Source organism: Gadus chalcogrammus, chromosome 22 (assembly GCF_026213295.1).
Source record: "Gadus chalcogrammus isolate NIFS_2021 chromosome 22, NIFS_Gcha_1.0, whole genome shotgun sequence".
Taxonomy (NCBI): Eukaryota; Metazoa; Chordata; class Actinopteri; order Gadiformes; family Gadidae; genus Gadus; species Gadus chalcogrammus.
This window is the reverse complement of record NC_079433.1, coordinates 3,114,846-3,134,143: the sequence shown is the minus strand read 5'-3', so window position 1 is coordinate 3,134,143 and position 19,298 is coordinate 3,114,846. Positions and strand designations below refer to the sequence as shown.

The following is a 19,298-nucleotide window of genomic DNA, read 5'->3' as shown; positions in this document are numbered from 1 at the left end:
TTCTAGAAGGGAAATAAAGGCTATCAAAATATAAAATAATGTAAACAAAGTCCCCTGCTACAAACGACTCCAGCGGCACCAGACGAGCCCTTCTGCTGGCCTAGGATCAGCATCTGTTGTTCGAGGAGGGGGGCCGCAGCAGCGCCGTCGGGCAACAGCGGGGCCAGACGGCGCTCCACGGCCTCAACACAAGTGACCCCGACGGGACCTCCGGCCGCCCCAAGTTTATCGTAGAAATTGATAAGAGAAATCTCTGCGTCCGTTCGTACAGCGGCGGGTCAGTCCATTGGAGTTGGGGGGGGATGGGGGCGGGGCTTCAGCTATCCGGATTCTGACGTCCGTCTCCCTAACCACGGATTAGGTACGGATTGTTAGCGTTCCTGAACCAAAACCGTGGGACATTCCTTTGTGTCGCGGCCCGGAGGCGGAGAGTCCATGATGTCGTGAGACGAGCGATGACGCCTTATCGTTGTCCGATAGCGTGGTCGAGTCTAACTTCAATAAAATCCTGTCAGATTTATGAAATCTTCTTTTTTTTATTAAAAATATAAACATTTAGCCTCTTCCTGATACATCCTCCTTGATGGAGGATGTGATGGTTTGCTGCCGAGGCCACGCCCACGGTGGACTAAAAGGTCAGGGGTCACTCGGAGTCCGACAGAACGATGATCTCGTCCGGGTCGCACTGGGTGGCCACGTTGACCTGGACACAGAGGAGCAGAAGGGGAAGGACAAACCGTCACCATCAGGAGCAGATGGCGTCTTGGGATCAGTGCGAGCCCCCAAGAAATACTTCAAAATAAACCAAATAAAGAGGAGTTCTATTGTAGTTGTGAACGCAGACTTGGTGTCACATTGTTACAGTGGTAGAAATTAGGGCTGGTCGCTTGATCGAATTTTGATCGCGATTTCGATTTTAGTTATCAAGCGATCACAAAACTAATGTAATCAAGTTTTTGTTTTTTATAGCTCGTTTTTTTTCATTCAATGTATTATAGAAAGGGCAGAACAGCTGGATACATATTTGTTAGTGCTGTCAGTTTAACGCGTTATTAACGGAGTTAACGCAAACCAATTTTAATGGCTTTAATCTTTGTAGCGAGCGATTAACGCTCGTTTGGCTTGGCAAACGTTGTCGTTTTTTCACCTGCTGTCTAGCAACAACTAGGCACGTTAGAAAAACGACAACACCATACCGGATCTAGCTACACCGGAAACAAAACAATAAGCACGCCGCACAAACTTGTTGGGGCAAGCAAGGATACAGAGCGGGTGAAAAACTCCTTAAAAGTGCGTGTGTGTCACTCTGTTCGAGCCAGCACGAGAGTTCAATGTTGTCATTAGCTATTACGTCTTTCTCATCAATCGCAGTTCAAGGGTATAGGCCTACGTGCGGTAGGAATATTCATACTGGTTTAAGTAATAAATGTTATAGTATTTCCCGTCTTTGCTGAGCAAGAGTTATGTTCGAAAGTTCAAGGGATATTTAGAATAGAATTTTTTTTCGATTAATCGCAAGTTAACCATGGCACTACTGCGATTAAATATTTTAACCGCCTGACAGCACGAATATTTCTACATTATTTTAGATTTTAACATTTTCTTTTTGACCATTTCTTTTAGGCAAAATTTCAAAGTTCTAAGTTACAAAGTGTTTTTTGGGAGAGACATGCTGAACAAATGCATCATGTGTTCAAACTCAAAAATAATCGTGATTTCAATATCGACCAAAAATAATCGTGATTATGTTCTTTTTCCCCCCTAACCGAGCAGCCCTCGTAGAAATGAGGTATTATCACAGTGAAGGGCGGTCTGGTCTCCCATTCCCCTGCTCGGTTTGTGCCTGGGGCAGTAACCTCCAGCGGTCCGGACTCTGGACCTGGAGGGGGGGCCGGGGCGCGGGGGGACGCACCTTGTTCTTCTTGGGCGGGGGTGTGGACTGGGCGCCGTGGAGCCGGTCGCGGGTGGGGGTGTCTGGCCGGGCGGACTCCGGGTGGCTGGGCGGGGGGGTGGTCACCACCAGACCCATGTCCAGGGTGAGGTCCATGTCACTGGGGCAGAGGGGAGACAAGACTGGGTTACAGGGCGGCCCCACCGGGGGGGGGGCTGGCCAGGCGGAGGCGGGGGCGGGGCCTACCTGTCTGGGAGGAGGGCGTGGATGTGGGCCTTCCTCTTCTCCTGGTCCTCTCGCGTCCTCTTCCTCCCCCTGGTGAACCGCAGGCTGAGTGGGGACGACTTGCCGTTGGCGGACAGCAGGTCACATGTGGCCGTGGAAGAGTCCTGATTGGTCTGGACGGCGGCGGGCGACGGGGGCGGCGAGGCGACCTCCGCCGGGACCTCCGACGCCTTACGGGACGCCGCCGCCTCCCTCGTCACCGCGGCAACGACGCCGTTGGACAGCCCGTGGTGGGGAGGGGGTCCCGGGGGCTGTGATTGGCTGGGGCTGTCCCTGGGGGAGAGCTCTTGTAGGGACATGGGCGACAGGTCCGTCACGTCGCTGTCCGTCAGCGGACTGAGCCCGCCGGGGGCCTGCCCCGTCGGCCCGGCAGCCTCGTGCGTTGCCGTGGCGTTCCCCTCCCCCTCCTCCTCCCCCTCTTCCTCGCTGACGATCAGCGAGGCGTTGCCGTTGGCGACCGCCTTCACTCCCTCCGCCTCGCCGTTCTCCTCTTCCTCATCGTCCTCATCGTCCGCTGCCGAAGGACAGAAACATGGTTTCACTACCAGACGCTTCTGTTCAAAGTGATCGGACCCTGTTACCCGTCAGGCCCCCGAGCCCCCGAGCCCCAAGAGGCAGCTGGGATGATGTATTAATTAGTGCCGTCAGTTAAACGCGTTATTAACGGCGTTAACGGAAACCAATTTTAGCGGCGTTAAATTTTTATTTATTTTTTTTCAAAACAAAGCAGCAGTGGCCTGACTGCTATGTTCAAGGCAGTATGTTTGTATGTTCATCGTTTTAATTGCACCAAAGGTGCATGCCAATGTTGATATCAATAAAAAAACATTTGCACAAGGCAAGCCGATGCACTTCACCATGTTGATAAGAGAATTAAAATGAGAACAATTAATGGGACAAAGAAATCAAGGGATATTTAGCATAGAAAAAACATTTGCGAATAATCGCGAGTTAACTATGACATTAATGCGATTAATCGCGATTCAATATTTGAATCGCTTGACAGCAATAGTATTAATAAATGAATATGTTGAGACTTTCTCAGTGGCCTCGTGCAGCCAGCCACCACACGCAGCCCGACGTGCGCGAGTACTGTCTAACCCCTACCGGCGCGTAACGGCAGCGTAGCGCTGCCTTGCGAGCCGGCCGTATTCACGTGAGATCACGAGATCACGCGATAATCCTAAACCTAATGTACTAACCTTCCACTCCCAAAACGACTGCAATTAAATGCCAGGCTTTGTCCTCGCTGACATTGTCTCTCGTCGTCCATGTTGCCGACCCTCTGAGACCCTTTGATTGATTGACTGCTGACCTGGTGCCACCGGGCGTGACGTTATGTTGACGTGAAGTTGTGATAGGCTACGTGAGGCGAGTATTGTGTTTTATTTTGAAAATTTACCGGATGCTCGATGGCTTTTACTTTTTCACTTCCTGCCCGGCTCGACCTGCTCTGTTGAAATTGAACGGCTTGCGTCAAAAATAGAAGTGAAATACGGAATGATAGCGCTGCGGCGCGGCGAGCCGCTCCTTGGACGCTGCCGAGACGTTCCGCGGCGCGCCCGGTGGGAATGGTCTCATTGATTAGAGCGGCAGCGATCAGCAGCGGTGACCGCGGCGCTGCCGTTCCGCGGCGCTTACGTCCCCCGGTGGGAATCAGGCGTAAGACGCCAGCACAGTTCCTTGGGCTTTTGAGGGTCTGAGAGTCTGATCTGGGGACCCGCTGCTGCTCACCTTGTCCGGCGACTTGCTCGCTGGCCAGGAGCTCTGCCTCTATGTCTGGCTCCGAATAGTCCTCCTCCTCCTCCTCTTCCTCCTCCTCCTCCTCCACCACCTTTCCATTCATCTGCTTCGTCTCTTCCCCGGTCGTCTCTTTCTAGAGAACAGGAACGACCAAGAACAAGGAGCAGGTAGGGGTTAGACAGTACAGAGACAGGTCATTAAGGAGCAGGTAGGGGTTAGACAGTACAGAGACAGGTCATTAAGGAGCAGGTAGGGGTTAGACAGTACAGAGACAGGTCATTAAGGAGCAGGTAGGGGTTAGACAGTACTGAGACAGGTCATTAAGGAGCAGGTAGGGGTTAGACAGTACAGAGACAGGTCATTAAGGAGCAGGTAGGGGTTAGACAGTACAGAGGCAGGTCATTAAGGAGCAGGTAGGGGTTAGACAGTACAGACAGGTCATTAAGGAGCAGGTAGGGGTTAGACAGTACAGAGACAGGTCATTAAGGAGCAGGTAGGGGTTAGACAGTACAGAGACAGGTCATTAAGGAGCAGGTAGGGGTTAGACAGTACAGAGACAGGTCATTAAGGAGCAGGTAGGGGTTAGACAGTACAGAGACAGGTCATTAAGGAGCAGGTAGGGGCTAGACAGTACAGAGGCAGGTTATTAAGGAGCAGGTAGGGGTTAGACAGTACAGACAGGTCATTAAGGAGCAGGTAGGGGTTAGACAGTACAGAGACAGGTCATTAAGGAGCAGGTAGGGGTTAGACAGTACAGAGACAGGTCATTAAGGAGCAGGTAGGGGTTAGACAGTACAGAGACAGGTCATTAAGGAGCAGGTAGGGGTTGGACAGTACAGAGACAGGTCATTAAGGAGCTGGTAGGGGTTAGACAGTACTGAGACAGGTCATTAAGGAGCAGGTAGGGGTTAGACAGTACAGAGACAGGTCATTAATGAGCAGGTAGGGGTTAGACAGTACAAAGACAGGTCATTAAGGAGCAGGTAGGGGTTAGACAGTACAGAGACAGGTCATTAAGGAGCAGGTAGGGGTTAGACAGTACAGAGACAGGTCATTAAGGAGCAGGTAGGGGTTAGACAGTACAGAGACAGGTCATTAAGGAGCAGGTAGGGGTTAGACAGTACAGAGACAGGTCACTAAGGAGCAGGTAGGGGTTAGACAGTACAGAGACAGGTCATTAAGGAGCAGGTAGGGGTTAGACAGTACAGAGACAGGTCATGAGGAGCAGGTAGGGGTTAGACAGTACAGAGACAGGTCATGAGGAGCAGGTAGGGGTTAGGCCAGGGGTGCCCAACCAGTCGATCGCGGTCTACCAGTAGATCGCCGACAGATCCCAAGTCGATCGCGAGGGGTGAAAAAAAAAAAAAAAAAAAAGTTTTATTTTTTATTATTTTTTTTTTAATAAAATTAAATTTGCGCGGGACATATACGCGCGGTAGCGCATGTGCTGTTAACAGCAGTTGAAAGCCGTTGAAAGCCGTCAACAGTAGTTACACACTCCTAAACGTTGGCATGGCTGAGGGGAAACAAGCTAAGACCTACCATTTTCACCCTGAGTGGGAGGAAGATTATTGATTATCGTTGAGAAGGTGCCGTGCGCAGACGGAATGAAACCCCCACTGAAGTACGTAGGTTCACGATACAACCCCCCCCCCGTCAACAATTGTTCTCTACCCCCCCTACCCCCCCCCCCCTACCAGGTTTGCTGGTAGATCTCGGGAGGTTGGCTACTTGAAAAGTAGATCTTGGGTCAAAAAAGGTTGGGCACCCCTGGGTTAGGCAGTAGGAGGCGCTGCTGTACCTCCTTCCCCTGCCGGTCCTTGTCCAGCCTCCGGCTCCTCTCCTGCTCCTCCGTGTCCTCCTGCCGCCCCGAGTACTTGGAGATCACCTCCTCCAGGTTGGTGAGCGCCGTCTCCCGATTGGTCCGCAGCTTGCGGAGCAGGGAGGGGTCTGCGAGGGCGGGGTCCCGCGCTGAGAGGGGGAGGGAGGACAGGGTGTTGGGGGCGGTGCCTCAGGGCATTGGGGGCGGGGCCTCTGCTGCGTGTGCCCGCTAACCCCTCTGACGGGATACACAGCTGAGGCTGGTCGCCACGGTCCAAACCGTTTACCACCAGTATCACCAGTACCACCAGTACCACCAGTACCACCAGTACCACCAGTACCCTCCAGTATCACCAGTATCACCAGTATCACCAGTACCACCAGTACCACCAGTATCACCAGTATCCCCAGTACCACCAGTACCACCAGTACCACCAGTACCACCAGTACCCTCCAGTATCACCAGTACCATCCAGTATCCCCAGTACCACCAGTACCACCAGTACCACCAGTACCACCAGCCCCCCCCAGTTGCCCCAGTACTCCCCAGTTGCCCCCCAGTTTCCCCAGTACCCCCCAGTTGCCCCCCAGTTGCCCCAGTACCCCCCAGTTGCCCCAGTACCCCCCAGTTGCCCCAGTACTCCCCATACCCCCCAGTTTCCCCAGTACCCCCCAGTTGCCCCAGTACCCCCCCGTTGCCCCAGTACCCCCCCGTTGCCCCAGTACCCCCCAGTTGCCCCCCAGTACCCCCAGTACCCCCCAGTTGCCCCAGTACCCCCCAGTTGCCCCAGCCCCCCCCGGTTGCCCCGGCCACTCACTGGCGCTGTAGCGGTCGGTGAGGTGGGAGCCGAAGTTGTAGACGAGGTCGAGGTGGCGGCGCTCCTGCAGCCGGCTGCCCGCCTCACGGAACGCCTCCTGGGCCATCTGGCCCAGCTGGCGGCCGCTCAGCCCCAGGGCGTGGCGCTGGTTGGTGCGCTGCACCAGCCGCCGGATGTCAGGGTAGTCGGGGGGGTTCCGCCGGGCCTCCGGGCTGTTGATGAAGCGCTCAATCTGGGGGACACACACACACACACACACAGGTCAAACACACACACACACACACACACAGGTCACACACACACAGCAGGACACACACACACACAGGTCACACACACACAGACAGCAGGTCAAACACACAGCAGGTCACACACACAGCAGGTCACACACACAGCAGGTCACACACACAGCAGGTCACACACACAGCAGGTCACACGCACACAGCAGGTCAGACACACACACACACGCACACAGCAGGTCAGACCCACACACTAGGGTTGCCGCGGTATACGGTATTACCGGTGTAACCGGTTACTTGGTGTTGCACACTGATTTTTTTTATTTATTTTTTCAGTAATAAAAAACAAATTCGGTAAAAATGAATAATATAATTATAACTAAGAAAATTGAAATGTGTAGAATAGGCCACAGTTCTGCTCTGTGCGGAAGAGAATTGGCACGCCGAGAATTGGCGCGCTACCTTTCAAGACCGGTAACCATAGCAACGCCGGTAAACAAACCCCGCGAAGCCCAATCCCTACGTGAGCTCCCCGCGCTACGGCCATCCAGGGGCGCACAGAGCTGTTGGCCGTGATATTATGATATATAAAATAATATTATCCTATTATATATAGAACGTTATAAGACGCCGAGAATTGGCGCGCTGCCAGCCGCTGTCACCGAGTGTGAGAGGAGAGTTGACGGAGAAGATGGCGGTTGACCTAGTTTCAAAGTTAATACCGTTTATACCGGTAATACCGGTGTTGACACGAGCGTATTACTCGTGAAAATGTCCACACCGCGGCAACCCTAACACACACACACACACACACACACACACACGCGGTCAGACACATACTAGTTCCGACACACAACCAATTGATGTGATTGATGATGAGGGGGTGATTGATTGGGGGGTGATTGATGAGGGGGTGATTGATGATGAGGGGGTGATTGATGAGGGGGTGATATTGATGATGAGGGGGTGATAAATGATGAGGGGGTGAGTGATGACGAGGGGGTGATTAATGACGAGGGGGGGATTGATGATGGCCCACCTTCTTGTTGATCTCGGGGTACCGCGTTCCGCTGTAGCAGAGGCGCTGCTCGATGACGCGGCCCGTCAGGTTGTCACAGCCCTTCAGCTCACACAGCTTACTGTAGATCTTCATCATCTGAGAGAGGAGGAGGAGGAGGAGGAGGAGGAGGGAGGAAGAGGAGAGGAGAAGAGGAGGGGGCAGAAGAGGAGAGGGAGGGGGGAGAGAAGGCAGGAGAGGAGAGAGAGGGACAGGAGGTTATAAAAGTTACTGAACAGTGTAGCAATGGATAGCAGCCTCCCATTCGCCCCATCTTTATGTCAACAAAACACACAGAACCTCTGCACGGTAGCCCCCCCCCCCCCCCTGCACGGTTGCCCCCCCCCCGGTGACATGTGAGCCGGCTCACCTTGTGTTTGAGCTTGTCCTCCTGGATGTACCCAGAATCCTCTGCTGCTAGGTCGTCCAGGCTCATCTCCTTCTCCTGCAGCCGGCGGATCTCTTCGTTGTACACCTTCAGCAGGTTCTCCAGGTAGGCTATCTGAGGAGCACAGGACAGCCTCAGCACGTTCTCCAGGTATCTGAGGAACCAGCCTCAGCACGTTCTCCAGGTACCTGAGGAACCAGCCTCAGCAGGTTCTCCAGGTATCTGAGGAACCAGCCTCGGCACGTTTCTCCAGCCTGAGGAACCAGCCTCAGCACGTTCTCCAGCCTGAGGAACCAGCCTCAGCAGGTTCTCCAGCCTGAGGAACCCAGGCCTCCCCTTCCTCGGCCGGGTTCAGGGGACTTCCTCCTCGGTCCACATGCCCAATGTGGACCGAGGAGGAAGCGAGGTCTAAGACGTTGACTACATTTCCGCAGATGACCGCGATGCGAATTGCGTGCGATTGCTCAGAGAAGGGGGCGGGCCTGATTTGTTTCGATCTGGTCTCCACGGAGACCCCCCCGGTCTTAACTGACCACCCAACCGACAAACCCGAACACGTGGGGTGTAAAGGTCGTCTGTCTGCAGAGGAATGCCTCGGCCCGCAGTGACGAACCCCCCGCCCCCCTGAGGAGCCCCGCCCCCCACAAGAGGGGCGGGGCTGACGGACGCCGCGGTGCCCCGGAGGCCGTACCTGCGCCCGCCGCCCGCTGCAGCCACTCACCTGCCGCCTGGACGCCCTCCCCTTGGTCCTCTCCGCCTCCGCCCCCCCCTGCACCACCTCCTCCTCCTCCTCCGCCTGGCCCCCCGAGGCGGAGGGTAGCTCCTCCCCCGGCGGCCCCAGCCCGTTCTCCTCCTCCTCCTTCCTCCTCCTCTTCAGCGCGGGCGGGACGGCGGCGGCGTGGGAGGCGGCCACCAGGCTCTGCCGCCGCTTGCTGGAGTGCTGCCGCAGCAGGGTGCACATCTCGTTGATGTACACGAAGGTCTTGGCGCGGTTGGCCTGGGCGCGCGTCAGGCAGCGGCCCAGCGCGTTGCGGAACTCCACCGACGCCAGGAAGGGCGGCGAGGCCTTGGCGTGCTTGGTGTGCAGGAAGGCCAGCACCTCGGGGCAGTCCTGGGTCAGCGTGGAGCAGTAGGCCACGAACTGGAGGGGGGGGGGGGGGGGGGGGGGGGGGGGGGGGCGGAGACGCACGTCATCGTACAGCTCAACACGTATCGTGTGTTGAACGTCCTCGGACGCACTACAAGGATAGCGCCTAGCATGGTGTAGCGTCTGATCCTAGCTATCTCTGTTGTACACGGGGAATGGGTTAACCTAGTGATGGTTAGTGCTTGCCCTTGCCCCCCCCCCCCTCATTGGCCCCCTGTCTGGTGGCCCCGGTCCTCTCTGGCCTCACCTCGTCAAACAGCCGCTGGTTCTCCACCTGCAGCACGTGTCCCTCCTTCTTGGCCGAGGCGAAGGGCGAGGCGGTGATGTGTGTCGGGGTGGGGGTGGGGGTGGGGGTGGGCTCCTTGGGCGCGGGCGCCTTGGCGGGGGCAGAGCGGCGCCTGGAGGGGGCGGCATGGGCGGGGCGCGGAGGCTGCGGGCTGTCCTCGTCATCGTCGTCGTCGTCCAGGATGATGATGTTCTCCGCCATGGAGGCCCGGGCGACGGCCATCCTGTTCCCCGGTAGGCAGAGGAGGGCGTGAATCGACCAGAACACACCCGAGACACAGGGGAAACCACAGAGGAGACCAGAGGAGAACCTATCAGTAGTTTTATACGGGTGTAAACCGCGGCTGTCGTTTCGTTCTTAGATGTTCGGACAGTGACGACAGGACGCAAACTTAGAGGACACCTCCACGACCTTAGGCGCAGTTCCCTCCGTGGGAAGTTTATCACCACTAAGTTCAATGAGGTAAGACTTATATTTCATGAACAGGGCTCGCCGTGTTAGGATTCCACCGAGAGCCCGCCATACGCGAACTTCATTTCCAGTCGTTCAGAACAACCAACGAGGGGTCCGCCAACACCCAGATAACGAGACAGTAGCAGGGTGTAACTTAGACGATTATAGTCTGAGAGGCTGATCGTCCTAAGACCAAGACGAGTTGCCTGTGTGTGTGTTTGTGTGTGTTTGTGTGTGTGTGTGTGTGTCTCTGAGGTGGTCTGTCTCTGTGTGTCCGTGCGTGTGTGTAAACATATATATCCATACTTACGTACCGCTCTCTTCTAGTGTGTTACCCACACACACAACACTTATGTGTGGATGCGTGGACGCATTCAAACAGGGGACGGGTCGACTTGTTGCAACGGCGGTCTTTAAAACAGAAACCCACTAACGCTAGGTAGCCGCTAGCTAGCCACTAGCTAGCGTTAGCATCGGCTAGCTGCATCCGGAGTGTGAATAAACCCCGGGCTGGTTTTATAAATACCGGCCCTGGCGCGGGGGTCTGGGGTCCGGGGAGGCAGAACGCGGAGGAACGAGCAGTCCCTGGACTTGGAGGCCCACGGTTCGCTATCCCTCAGCGGGTTGGTGTTTACCAAAACAATGCCCGAGTCAGCTCCACTACGCGCTCCAAGACAGTCAGCCACTACTCGTGTCCGGAACGGAGAAGGCCCCTATTGGTCATTGGCGGAGCGGGGGAGGCCCCTATTGGTCGCCGGCGGAGCGGCGTCCAGTAACAACGCCGGCGATTGGCTGGATCGTCCCTTATTGTCGTGGCTGATGATAGTTTTAAGGTGCGCTTGTATCTTAAAGTGTGCGCTTGTATCTTGTATCTTAAAGTGAGCCGCCATTCGTTCATCCGCGGTTCAGCCAGCCGTCACACAAAATCCTCGTGCGCCTTTACTCTAAACAGCCTTTGGGTGGTATCTCGCAACGTTTTCAAAATAAAACCCTTCACCTACGTGTGTAGATATATAGAACACTAGCTGTCTTACGGCGGCGTCTAGAATGTCCGCACTTGCGGACATCTTGCCAGTCAGCTGCTCACCCATAACATTGTTTTGGTACTGGTACATGTACTTTATAAATAACCATATTATTAAGTCAAGTAAATCAAATGGTTCCTTGTGGTCAAGTAGTCAGTACAACAGTTAGTATGGTCATATCAGTCAGTGCCTGAACTTATGTGACATTCGGTCTATAGCCCACTTCAAATTGCTGACATAATGCAATTTGCAAAGGCGAGAATATGCATGTGTACGTTTTTCAAATGACATTTTCTCTAAATCGATACAGTAAAATCACATGGTTCCTTGTGTACAAGTAGTCAGTACAACAGTTAGTACGGTAATATCAGTCAGTGCCTGAACTCACTAGTTCTTAATTGATTTCAGCTGCGTCTCCCCCGCCTCTCCTCATAAAGCGCCCCCACCGTGACGGATGTTAATCGTTTTTTTTGCGTGGGCTGAACAATCCGGACATCGTGGCCACCGACGTGGACCCCTCGCCACCGGGAACAACGCAGTGAGTTACGCGGGGTACTTCCTTCATGAGCACTGCACATGTTACACTCTCCCGATCTCCTCCTGTCGTCTGTTCTCGCCCCTCTATTGTACATGTTTTACCGCTGGGGGTTAACGTGGATTTGCTGATGGAAGTGGTAGTTTGTGTTGAGTGGTTTATCTATGGGATCGACTGACTGACTAACTAACGCTGGGGACCGCTACATCACCGACCACCACACTGGGAAGTGTCCTCTGCTCACTGTGGAAGCAGCATGGAAGAACTGCAGCAACTCTGATGGAAACTACAGGACCTCCACGCTGTTGAACACAAACTGTTGCAGGCCTACTACAAACAGAGGCGGTTCCACTCGGTTAAAGATCTCGTGGTCAATGCGGAAGAACGCTGGACCTGGACGTCATCTTCTGCAGATACTTCACTGCCCTCAGGAATCCACGGATAACTTGAGACATGTCCGACTCCACATGTCTGAAAAATCCAGGATGGAAACTTGTGGAAGGAAGAAAGGGTTCTGTTTTTGCTCAACCCATAACCCCACTGAGCCCTTCTGTGGAAACCTGTCTGACTGACTTTACTGACTGGGGGCCTGTTGATGTGTGCTTGGTTGGTGTGGTAGAAGGTTTGCTGCTTGTGATCTGCAAGGTGGTCCTGGGTTAGATGCGGTGTCTGACTTGCACACCACTCTCCCAATTCTATTCTTCTCTTTACTACTTTTCCACTTTCAATACACTTGCTGCTGCTGCTGTTGACCGCCGGTCGTGCAATGTGTTTTTTTATTCGCCTATGTTCTGTGGATGATCATTACTGCCTGTTGGACGTTTTGCGTATTTCACCAATAGCTTCGGAACTAGACGGACCTCGTATATAATTTGCTCTTCAAAGATGCGGCCAGGCGCCCCTCCGTTATGTAACGTTTTCGGCCCGGTACGAAATAGAACGACCAATCACAACCCTTTATCTAATGTGAGGTTGGATATACGCATGTAGCGGTGTTTCAACAACAAAGATGGAAGTTAGTGAACTAAAGACTATATTTTCACTAAAAGAACGAACGACTGCTCATCACCCGTTCCAATGCTACGATTAGTCGAGGCCTATCCAATGGCATAGCCGTCGATCCATTTTAGATCGCGCCCTTTAGACACGCCCCTTGGTAATTGAACAAGGCACTTCAACGCAGAGGATCCAGAAGGATTTCACAACGAGTCCATTGGAAGATATCGAGGAACATGAACATCACCAATGAAGGAGAGTAACGTTTCCTCTTGCTATAGGAATTTAGTGAAGCACTAAATAGTTAATAATAATAAAATGTGGTCACCATTTATTGACTTGTTGGGTAATACTTTACTAATATAACCGCGTTAAAACTTCATTTACTTTTCTTGTGTAGTTTCCCACTATTCATTAAATGTTTTATAGAAGTACAAATGTGTATAGTTCTATTAATTACATTTTTATAACGATTAATCATATACAGGATTTGAACATTTTCTACCCAAGCTCATGCTTCATAATGAGTCCCAAATGATTTCTGAACAGTGGTTTGTTTTTGTTCAGGAGCGGCTTGTACTCCCCGAGGCTTCAACAGAGGGTCTGGAGCTGGGAGCTGCAGGTGGACGGTGGCCAGGAGGCGTTCAGTCCTACAGGAACAGACGGGTGAGCCGTGGAACTGCACATCCTATAAACTCCTCCATGGCGTGGTCAAACGGTTCAGAATAAAACTGGAATTCAGCCATCCCTGGAGTTAATAGAAATGATACTTCTCAAGAACGCACAGAATGGGACAAGATGAGCTGCTGACATCTGAGTGAGCGAGGAGAAAAAAAGTCCAGTGTTGAAATGGATTGTATCTTGTTTCAGTAGAGGTGATGGAGGCGGTCGTCTGGAGGTGCTCGCCGTGAGGTCCGTGGCGGTCGTCTGGAGGTGCTCGCCGTGAGGTCCATGGCGGTCGTCTGGAGGCGCTCGCTGCAGGTGGAGGGAAGGCCGGGAGCCGTGCAGCCAAAGGGATGCAGAACGGTGAGACATGGAACTCCACAGCTGCACATTTTTTTTCTAGGCTTGGTGAATTGTTCAGAATTAAACCTTTGACATGCAGCCACAGCAACTCTGAGGTGTTCTGAAAAATGTCAGATGCATTCTCAGCCACTAGGACCAGCTCCAGGATGTAGGCTAGGTGTGTGTGGCTGGCTGTTGGGTTAAATGATGCCTCACTCAAGGCTGCACAGTAGGGCATCAGGGAGATCTGTGGGAGCTAAAGCAGAGGAGTTGATCTGCATCATGTACGGGGAGAAATGTGCAGTGTGCAAATGGAACGTGTCATTCGCCTTTCAGAAGGACTGAGGCGGAGGTCCTGGAGGCGGAGGCCAGCCTGGAGGCGGCGGTGGCCTGGAGGTCCTGGAGGCGTCCAACCTGGAAGGGGCGGCATGGAGGGCCAGGCGGCGGCTCCTCGTCCAGTAAAGTTAAACTCTTCTTCAGTGCATCATGAAAGGGAGAAATGTTCCAGTGTGCAACTGGAACTTGTGTCTCACGTTTCAGAAGGGCCTGGAGGCGGCCAACCTGGAAGGCCTGGAGACGGCGGAGGTCCTGGAGGCAACGGCGGGCCTGGAGGCGGAGGCCAACCTGGAGGTCCTGGAGGCGGCGGCAGCGGGCATCCTGGAGGCGGACAACCTGGAGGTCCTGGAGGCGGCCATCCTGGAGAGCCTCGAGGCGCCGGCGGCAGCCATCCTGGAGGCGACGGCGGAGACCAACCTGGAGGGCCTGGAGGCGGTGGTTGGGACCAACCTGGAGGGCCTGGAGGCGGTGGTTGGGACCAACCTGGAGGTCCTGGAGGCGGTGGTTGGGACCAACCTGGAGGTCCTGGAGGCGGTGGTTGGGACCAACCTGGAGGTCCTGGCGGTGGCGTCCACCTGGCGGCGGTGGCGTCCTGGAGGGCCCGGCGGCGGTGGCGTCCTGGAGGGCCCGGCGGCGGTGGCATCCTGGAGAGCCCGGCGGCGGCTCCTCATCCAGTAAGGCTAAACTCTTCTACAGTGCATCGTGAACGGGGAGGAATGTCCGGGGTGCAAATAGACAGTGTCACATTTCAGAAGAAATGAGGCGACGTTTCGGAGGTCCAGGCGGTCGGCCCGGTGGAGGTCCTGGAGGAGACGGTCCCGGCGGTGGAGGACGGCTGGGGGATCCGGCGGTGGAGGTCCGGAGGCGGGTCGTGATTAGACCAACCAGCTCCTCGTCCATGGAAGGTAAGCTCTTCCTCCAGGTCAATCTGATGAACGAGGAAATCAAAGAGCGCAGCCATGAACTGGTGGTATGGCCATGTGGGGACTAAACTCTAATGTTTAACTCAAGTAACTGCAGTGTTTCCCCCAGCACTGTGTGGTTATGGCTGAGGGTGCTCAAACGCATTATTTTGACTCGCTCCTCTACTATTGCTGTAATCAAGCTGGATGGCTATTTTGCTCCTTCTACTGACAAAATCAAGTCTGCCACCTGGTGGCCGATGAGGGCGTAGCAACTCGGGGCACATTGGAACATGATAAGAGCCTGTTTTTGATGGTTGGATCGTACACCTGAATGTTTTTACATCAAAATATCGCCGAACCCCATGTTGGACGATGCTTGTTTTCATCCTTTCTATGTTTAGCTTTGATTTATCGTTACCTTTTCATGTGACCCATTCCCCTTAGGTTCAATAAAGTTGACCTCTCCTTCAGGCGACTTAAAGGGAGACCAGATGTGCGGCAGCTGGGTGTCGTGGTGCAGAGACCCAACGCTGGTAAATATTAACTTCCTCCTTGAACAGACCTAACGCGTCAAACGGCAATTATATAATCCCTCCTGATCTTTATAAAGATCTGAAGACCAGTCTTTTCTGTTAACATCTCCACTGACTAGTGTGCTCTTAATTAAATTAAAGTTAATTAAATGCAGTAACTCCAATGCACCTGGAGGCTCGTATTGACATTTTTTAAACCTGGTTCTCCAGCACTAGGAATGTTGCGGTTAATAAATGGTTGTTTTTTCGCTAATTTAAGTCTATGAAATCAAATGCTGATTGAGACCAGATGGGGCTGTTCCTGCATTTATAGACATTTGATTGCCCTTGAAACTGATTCTACTTTTTGCATCAATTTACTTCACAGTACTGAACTACACCAGTGTGTCCTACTCCCCCATAAACCCTGAGGATCCATGGCTACACCAGCACATTAATCCACACCCAACATTAACACACAGTGCACACTCTATAGAGCTTGTAAGTCCGACCCTTGCGGCGGGACCTCGTGAGATCGTAAGATATGACTGGGTTTCAATGGAGAGAAAGTCATTATTTTTCTCCTTTATGTTGCACCACATTTTGGGGGAAGAATGTTTGAATCAATCTTTGTCATTTATTTCTGTACTCCATATCTGTAATCCCAGCTGTTGTATTTTAACACTGTAGCTGGGAACCCTCTTTATAGAGGGACGAGGCTGGAAGCAAACCTGATCCTGGATCTTAACCTTCTTTCTAAACCTAATGCCGCAATTTAACCGCAAATAAAGTGAGGCCTTAAGTAACTTGACTCTCTTACCTAAACTTGCTTGCCTAAACTTGCTTGCATAAAACCTAAACTCGCTTGCATAAAACCTGAACTTGCTTGGCTAAACCCCCGTTGCTTGCCTAATGCCTGAACTTGCTTGCCTAAACTCGCTTGCCTAAACTCGCTTGCCTAAACTCGCTTGCCTAATACCTGAACTCGCTTGCCTGAACTCGCTTGCCTGAACTCGTTTGCCTAAACTCGCTTGCCTAAACTCGTTTGCCTAAACTCGCTTGCCCAATACCTGAACTCGCTTGCCTAAACTCGTTTGCCTAAACTCGCTTGCCCAATACCTGAACTCGCTTGCCTAAACTCGCTTGGCTAATACCTAAACTCGCTTGCCTAATACCTGAACTCGCTTGCATAAAACCTAAACTCGCTTGCATAAAACCTAAACTTGCTTAGCTTGACTCGCTTGCCTGAACTCGCTTCCCTAATACCTGAAGTCGCTTGCCTAAACTTGCTTGCCTAAAACCTAAATTGCTTGTCCAAACACGTTACACAAAGTTAACCATCCATAATCTTTAACCCAAACCAGACTTGTCCCTCGGTGGCTCCACTTTAATTTAGAAGTTTCTTCTTTCACCTCATCTGCGTTTTGAGTTTCATTCTTTGAGGGCTAGAAGTGCTTTGGAGGATATTTGAACCTTTGTTTGCCGCATTTGTTCGCCAAATGTTCAGTGTTCTTACATGTAATGTCTATGGTCTGACGATAATCTGACCTCTTCATGAAGCATGTGTGTGAATGTTGTCCCGTGAGCTCCAGGCTCTCTGTGGGCCTGTCAATGTCTCTTTAGCAAAAGGTTGGAGTGAAATTCATTTTTTGTGCCATTTTCATGTGTTCCTGAGTATTTCAGACCTGTGGTGTTTCAAATGAGACCTTAATGGGAACTTTTCTTTTTCTGCCTGCATACGTAATGCCTACATTAGTAGGGTGATCACTGTTGATCCCAATATTGACAATTAACCACCTCATTCTTTTATGATTTTTTTCCGATAAGGATTACAAATCATGTTATTTATGAGCATATTTGCAAATGGCTCCAAATATCAGATTGTGTAAAAACTAATGAAATGTAACCTGCTTGATTTAAAGAAAATAAAACATCCAAATATTATAAACCTGTTTTGTGTTGCTCTCTTACCATGTGGAAATGAAATGCAGATAGATATGTTTAGCTCTGATTTGCTGCCTCCTTTTGATGTGGTGCTGGGATTTGTTTAATATACTATTATCATTTCCAGGATAAGTTAATAACCTAGTATAGCCTACCTGGAAAATAAGGGATATGATGGCCAGGGCAGGCTGTTTCGGTGTCCTGTCAACGTATTGTGAGCGGATTTGTGAAATTTCTCGGTGAGGGAAATTCAATTGTAAACGTTAATTAACATGCAGGACCAGTCTGCGAACACTTCACATATTTCTCACCAACAGAACGGTCACTCTTTGCGCTTCTTGTGATTTTAAAGTCCTGGCGCCCCCTAATGGAGTTCTTTGATATTTCTTGCCCGCGGTGACCTCGGTCACATTTCTTCCTCAACTCTCCTTTCTTGGCCAAGAGATCTGTGACATCTCTCTATCTGTGTCTCTTTCTCCTTCTCCCTGGCTCTCTCCTTCTCTCTGTGTCTCTCTCCTTCGCCCTCTCTTTTGGGGCTTTCACACCAAAAAGAACCAAGAGCCAGTTCCGGGCTGGTGCTAGGGCCAGTTCCAAACAGGTTCCAGCCTTATCCCAGTTAAGAACCAGTTGGTTTAGCACCGGCCAGAGCCAGCCATGGAGCCGGCGTGAGCAACGTCATGACGTCACTGCAAACCTCCCGCCCTGCCGGAACTGTACAATAAGAACCCTCGCGCCAGTTTCAAACACGACAGCAATTTCGTCTTCTATTCAATCAGTGTATGGATCGTTCTTCGAATATTCCGATTTAAAACAAAATCTGAAAAAACAAGGACTGTTTTAAATCGGAATATTCAAAGAACGAACCATACACGGATTCACGTCCATTGTTTACTTCGGTGTTTTAAAAATGCCGGTCTTCATTGGTCTTCCTGTTTATGAAGGTACGGATAACCCCTGCCCCGACGTAAAAGCGGTTCTAGTTCTAGCCCAGCTCAAAAGTGGGGCTGGAGTGGAACCGTTTTTTAGAGGCCGGAGCCGGTTCTCTGGCGGTGTGAAACGGAACCCTGGCCCTAGCTCCGAACTGGCCCGGAACCGGCTCCGATTTTGCGGCGGTGTGAAAGGTTGTTTGCCGTAAAGCACTGTAGGTGCTTCGGTGAGGCTGTGAGATGAAGTTCATTGTTTATTGGGCCGTGTCTAGTTACAAAAATTCCTAGCGGTGCACAATCAGAAAGTTGAGAGCGTGGTTTCTGCAGTGAACGTAGACTGCGGCGGCAAACTGCTGCGATGCGTTCCTGAACGCTGCACGCTTTCCCACCATCATCACACTGCCAAAAATATGCCGTCGTATGCACGCCTTTTTCGCGGCATGGTCGGCGCGTTTCCACTGCCCGAGGTTAATTGCCTGCTTGAGCTAGCACCCCGATTTACCCTCTCGGACCCTACACACATTTGCGGTTTATTTGGTTTCATTTTGAATCTGATGTAAATGCGACGGCTCGGGTTCCAGGGAGGTGCTTGGATAGAGGTGTTTCTGCGCTGTCTCTACAGAGACAACGCGGCAATATCATCATGAGCAGTTCTAAAGTGAAATCCGCGAGCTGCTGATCATGTGAGAGAAGGTTATGCAGTCACATTAAAAAATACCTTGAAAGATGGTAGGCCTACGATCTACGAGAGACGTAGAGGAACTTTCCTTATGAGGCTTTTGTCGGGATAAAAAAATAAGTGCTCAGCAAAATGAACAATAAGTTGACGTTTTTGCACTTGTAAAATATTAACTTCGTTTGTAGCCTTTACTCAGACGTGAACTCCTTCTTGCATGCGGGTATCCGGCTTGGCAGTGTAGAAAGGCCTATACATCATCCTGCCCCCCCAGGATCTAGACCAAGCTCTCCTAATCGGGTCAGCAATAGAT

General features: G+C 52.0%; 2 protein-coding genes across 3 annotated transcripts; one reads left to right on the top strand and one right to left on the bottom strand.

The window, feature by feature from the left end:
- Positions 1–555: 555 nt before the first annotated feature.
- Positions 556–10,832, bottom strand: daxx (death-domain associated protein). Of its 2 annotated transcripts, none has more exons than XM_056582700.1 (11): positions 10,436–10,832; positions 9,634–9,895; positions 8,961–9,380; positions 8,222–8,353; positions 7,834–7,950; positions 6,559–6,790; positions 5,721–5,890; positions 3,911–4,052; positions 2,138–2,690; positions 1,913–2,051; positions 556–703 (listed from the first exon to the last, which is right to left on the bottom strand). In XM_056582700.1, exons 2-11 carry the CDS (start codon positions 9,892–9,894, stop codon positions 644–646), a joined length of 2,226 nt encoding a protein of 741 aa, XP_056438675.1. In that variant the 5' UTR covers position 9,895; positions 10,436–10,832; the 3' UTR covers positions 556–643. The 2 variants fall into 2 exon arrangements, with proteins under 2 accessions (XP_056438675.1, XP_056438674.1); XM_056582699.1 differs by having other exon boundaries at positions 10,440–10,832.
- On the top strand, positions 9,952–17,384 carry LOC130375671 (uncharacterized). The gene is made up of 9 exons (XM_056582701.1): positions 9,952–10,134; positions 11,559–11,688; positions 13,249–13,347; positions 13,552–13,707; positions 14,023–14,144; positions 14,227–14,696; positions 14,775–14,927; positions 15,372–15,460; positions 15,828–17,384. Exons 4-7 carry the CDS (start codon positions 13,698–13,700, stop codon positions 14,899–14,901), a joined length of 729 nt encoding a protein of 242 aa, XP_056438676.1. The 5' UTR covers positions 9,952–10,134; positions 11,559–11,688; positions 13,249–13,347; positions 13,552–13,697; the 3' UTR covers positions 14,902–14,927; positions 15,372–15,460; positions 15,828–17,384.
- Positions 17,385–19,298: the final 1,914 nt, after the last annotated feature.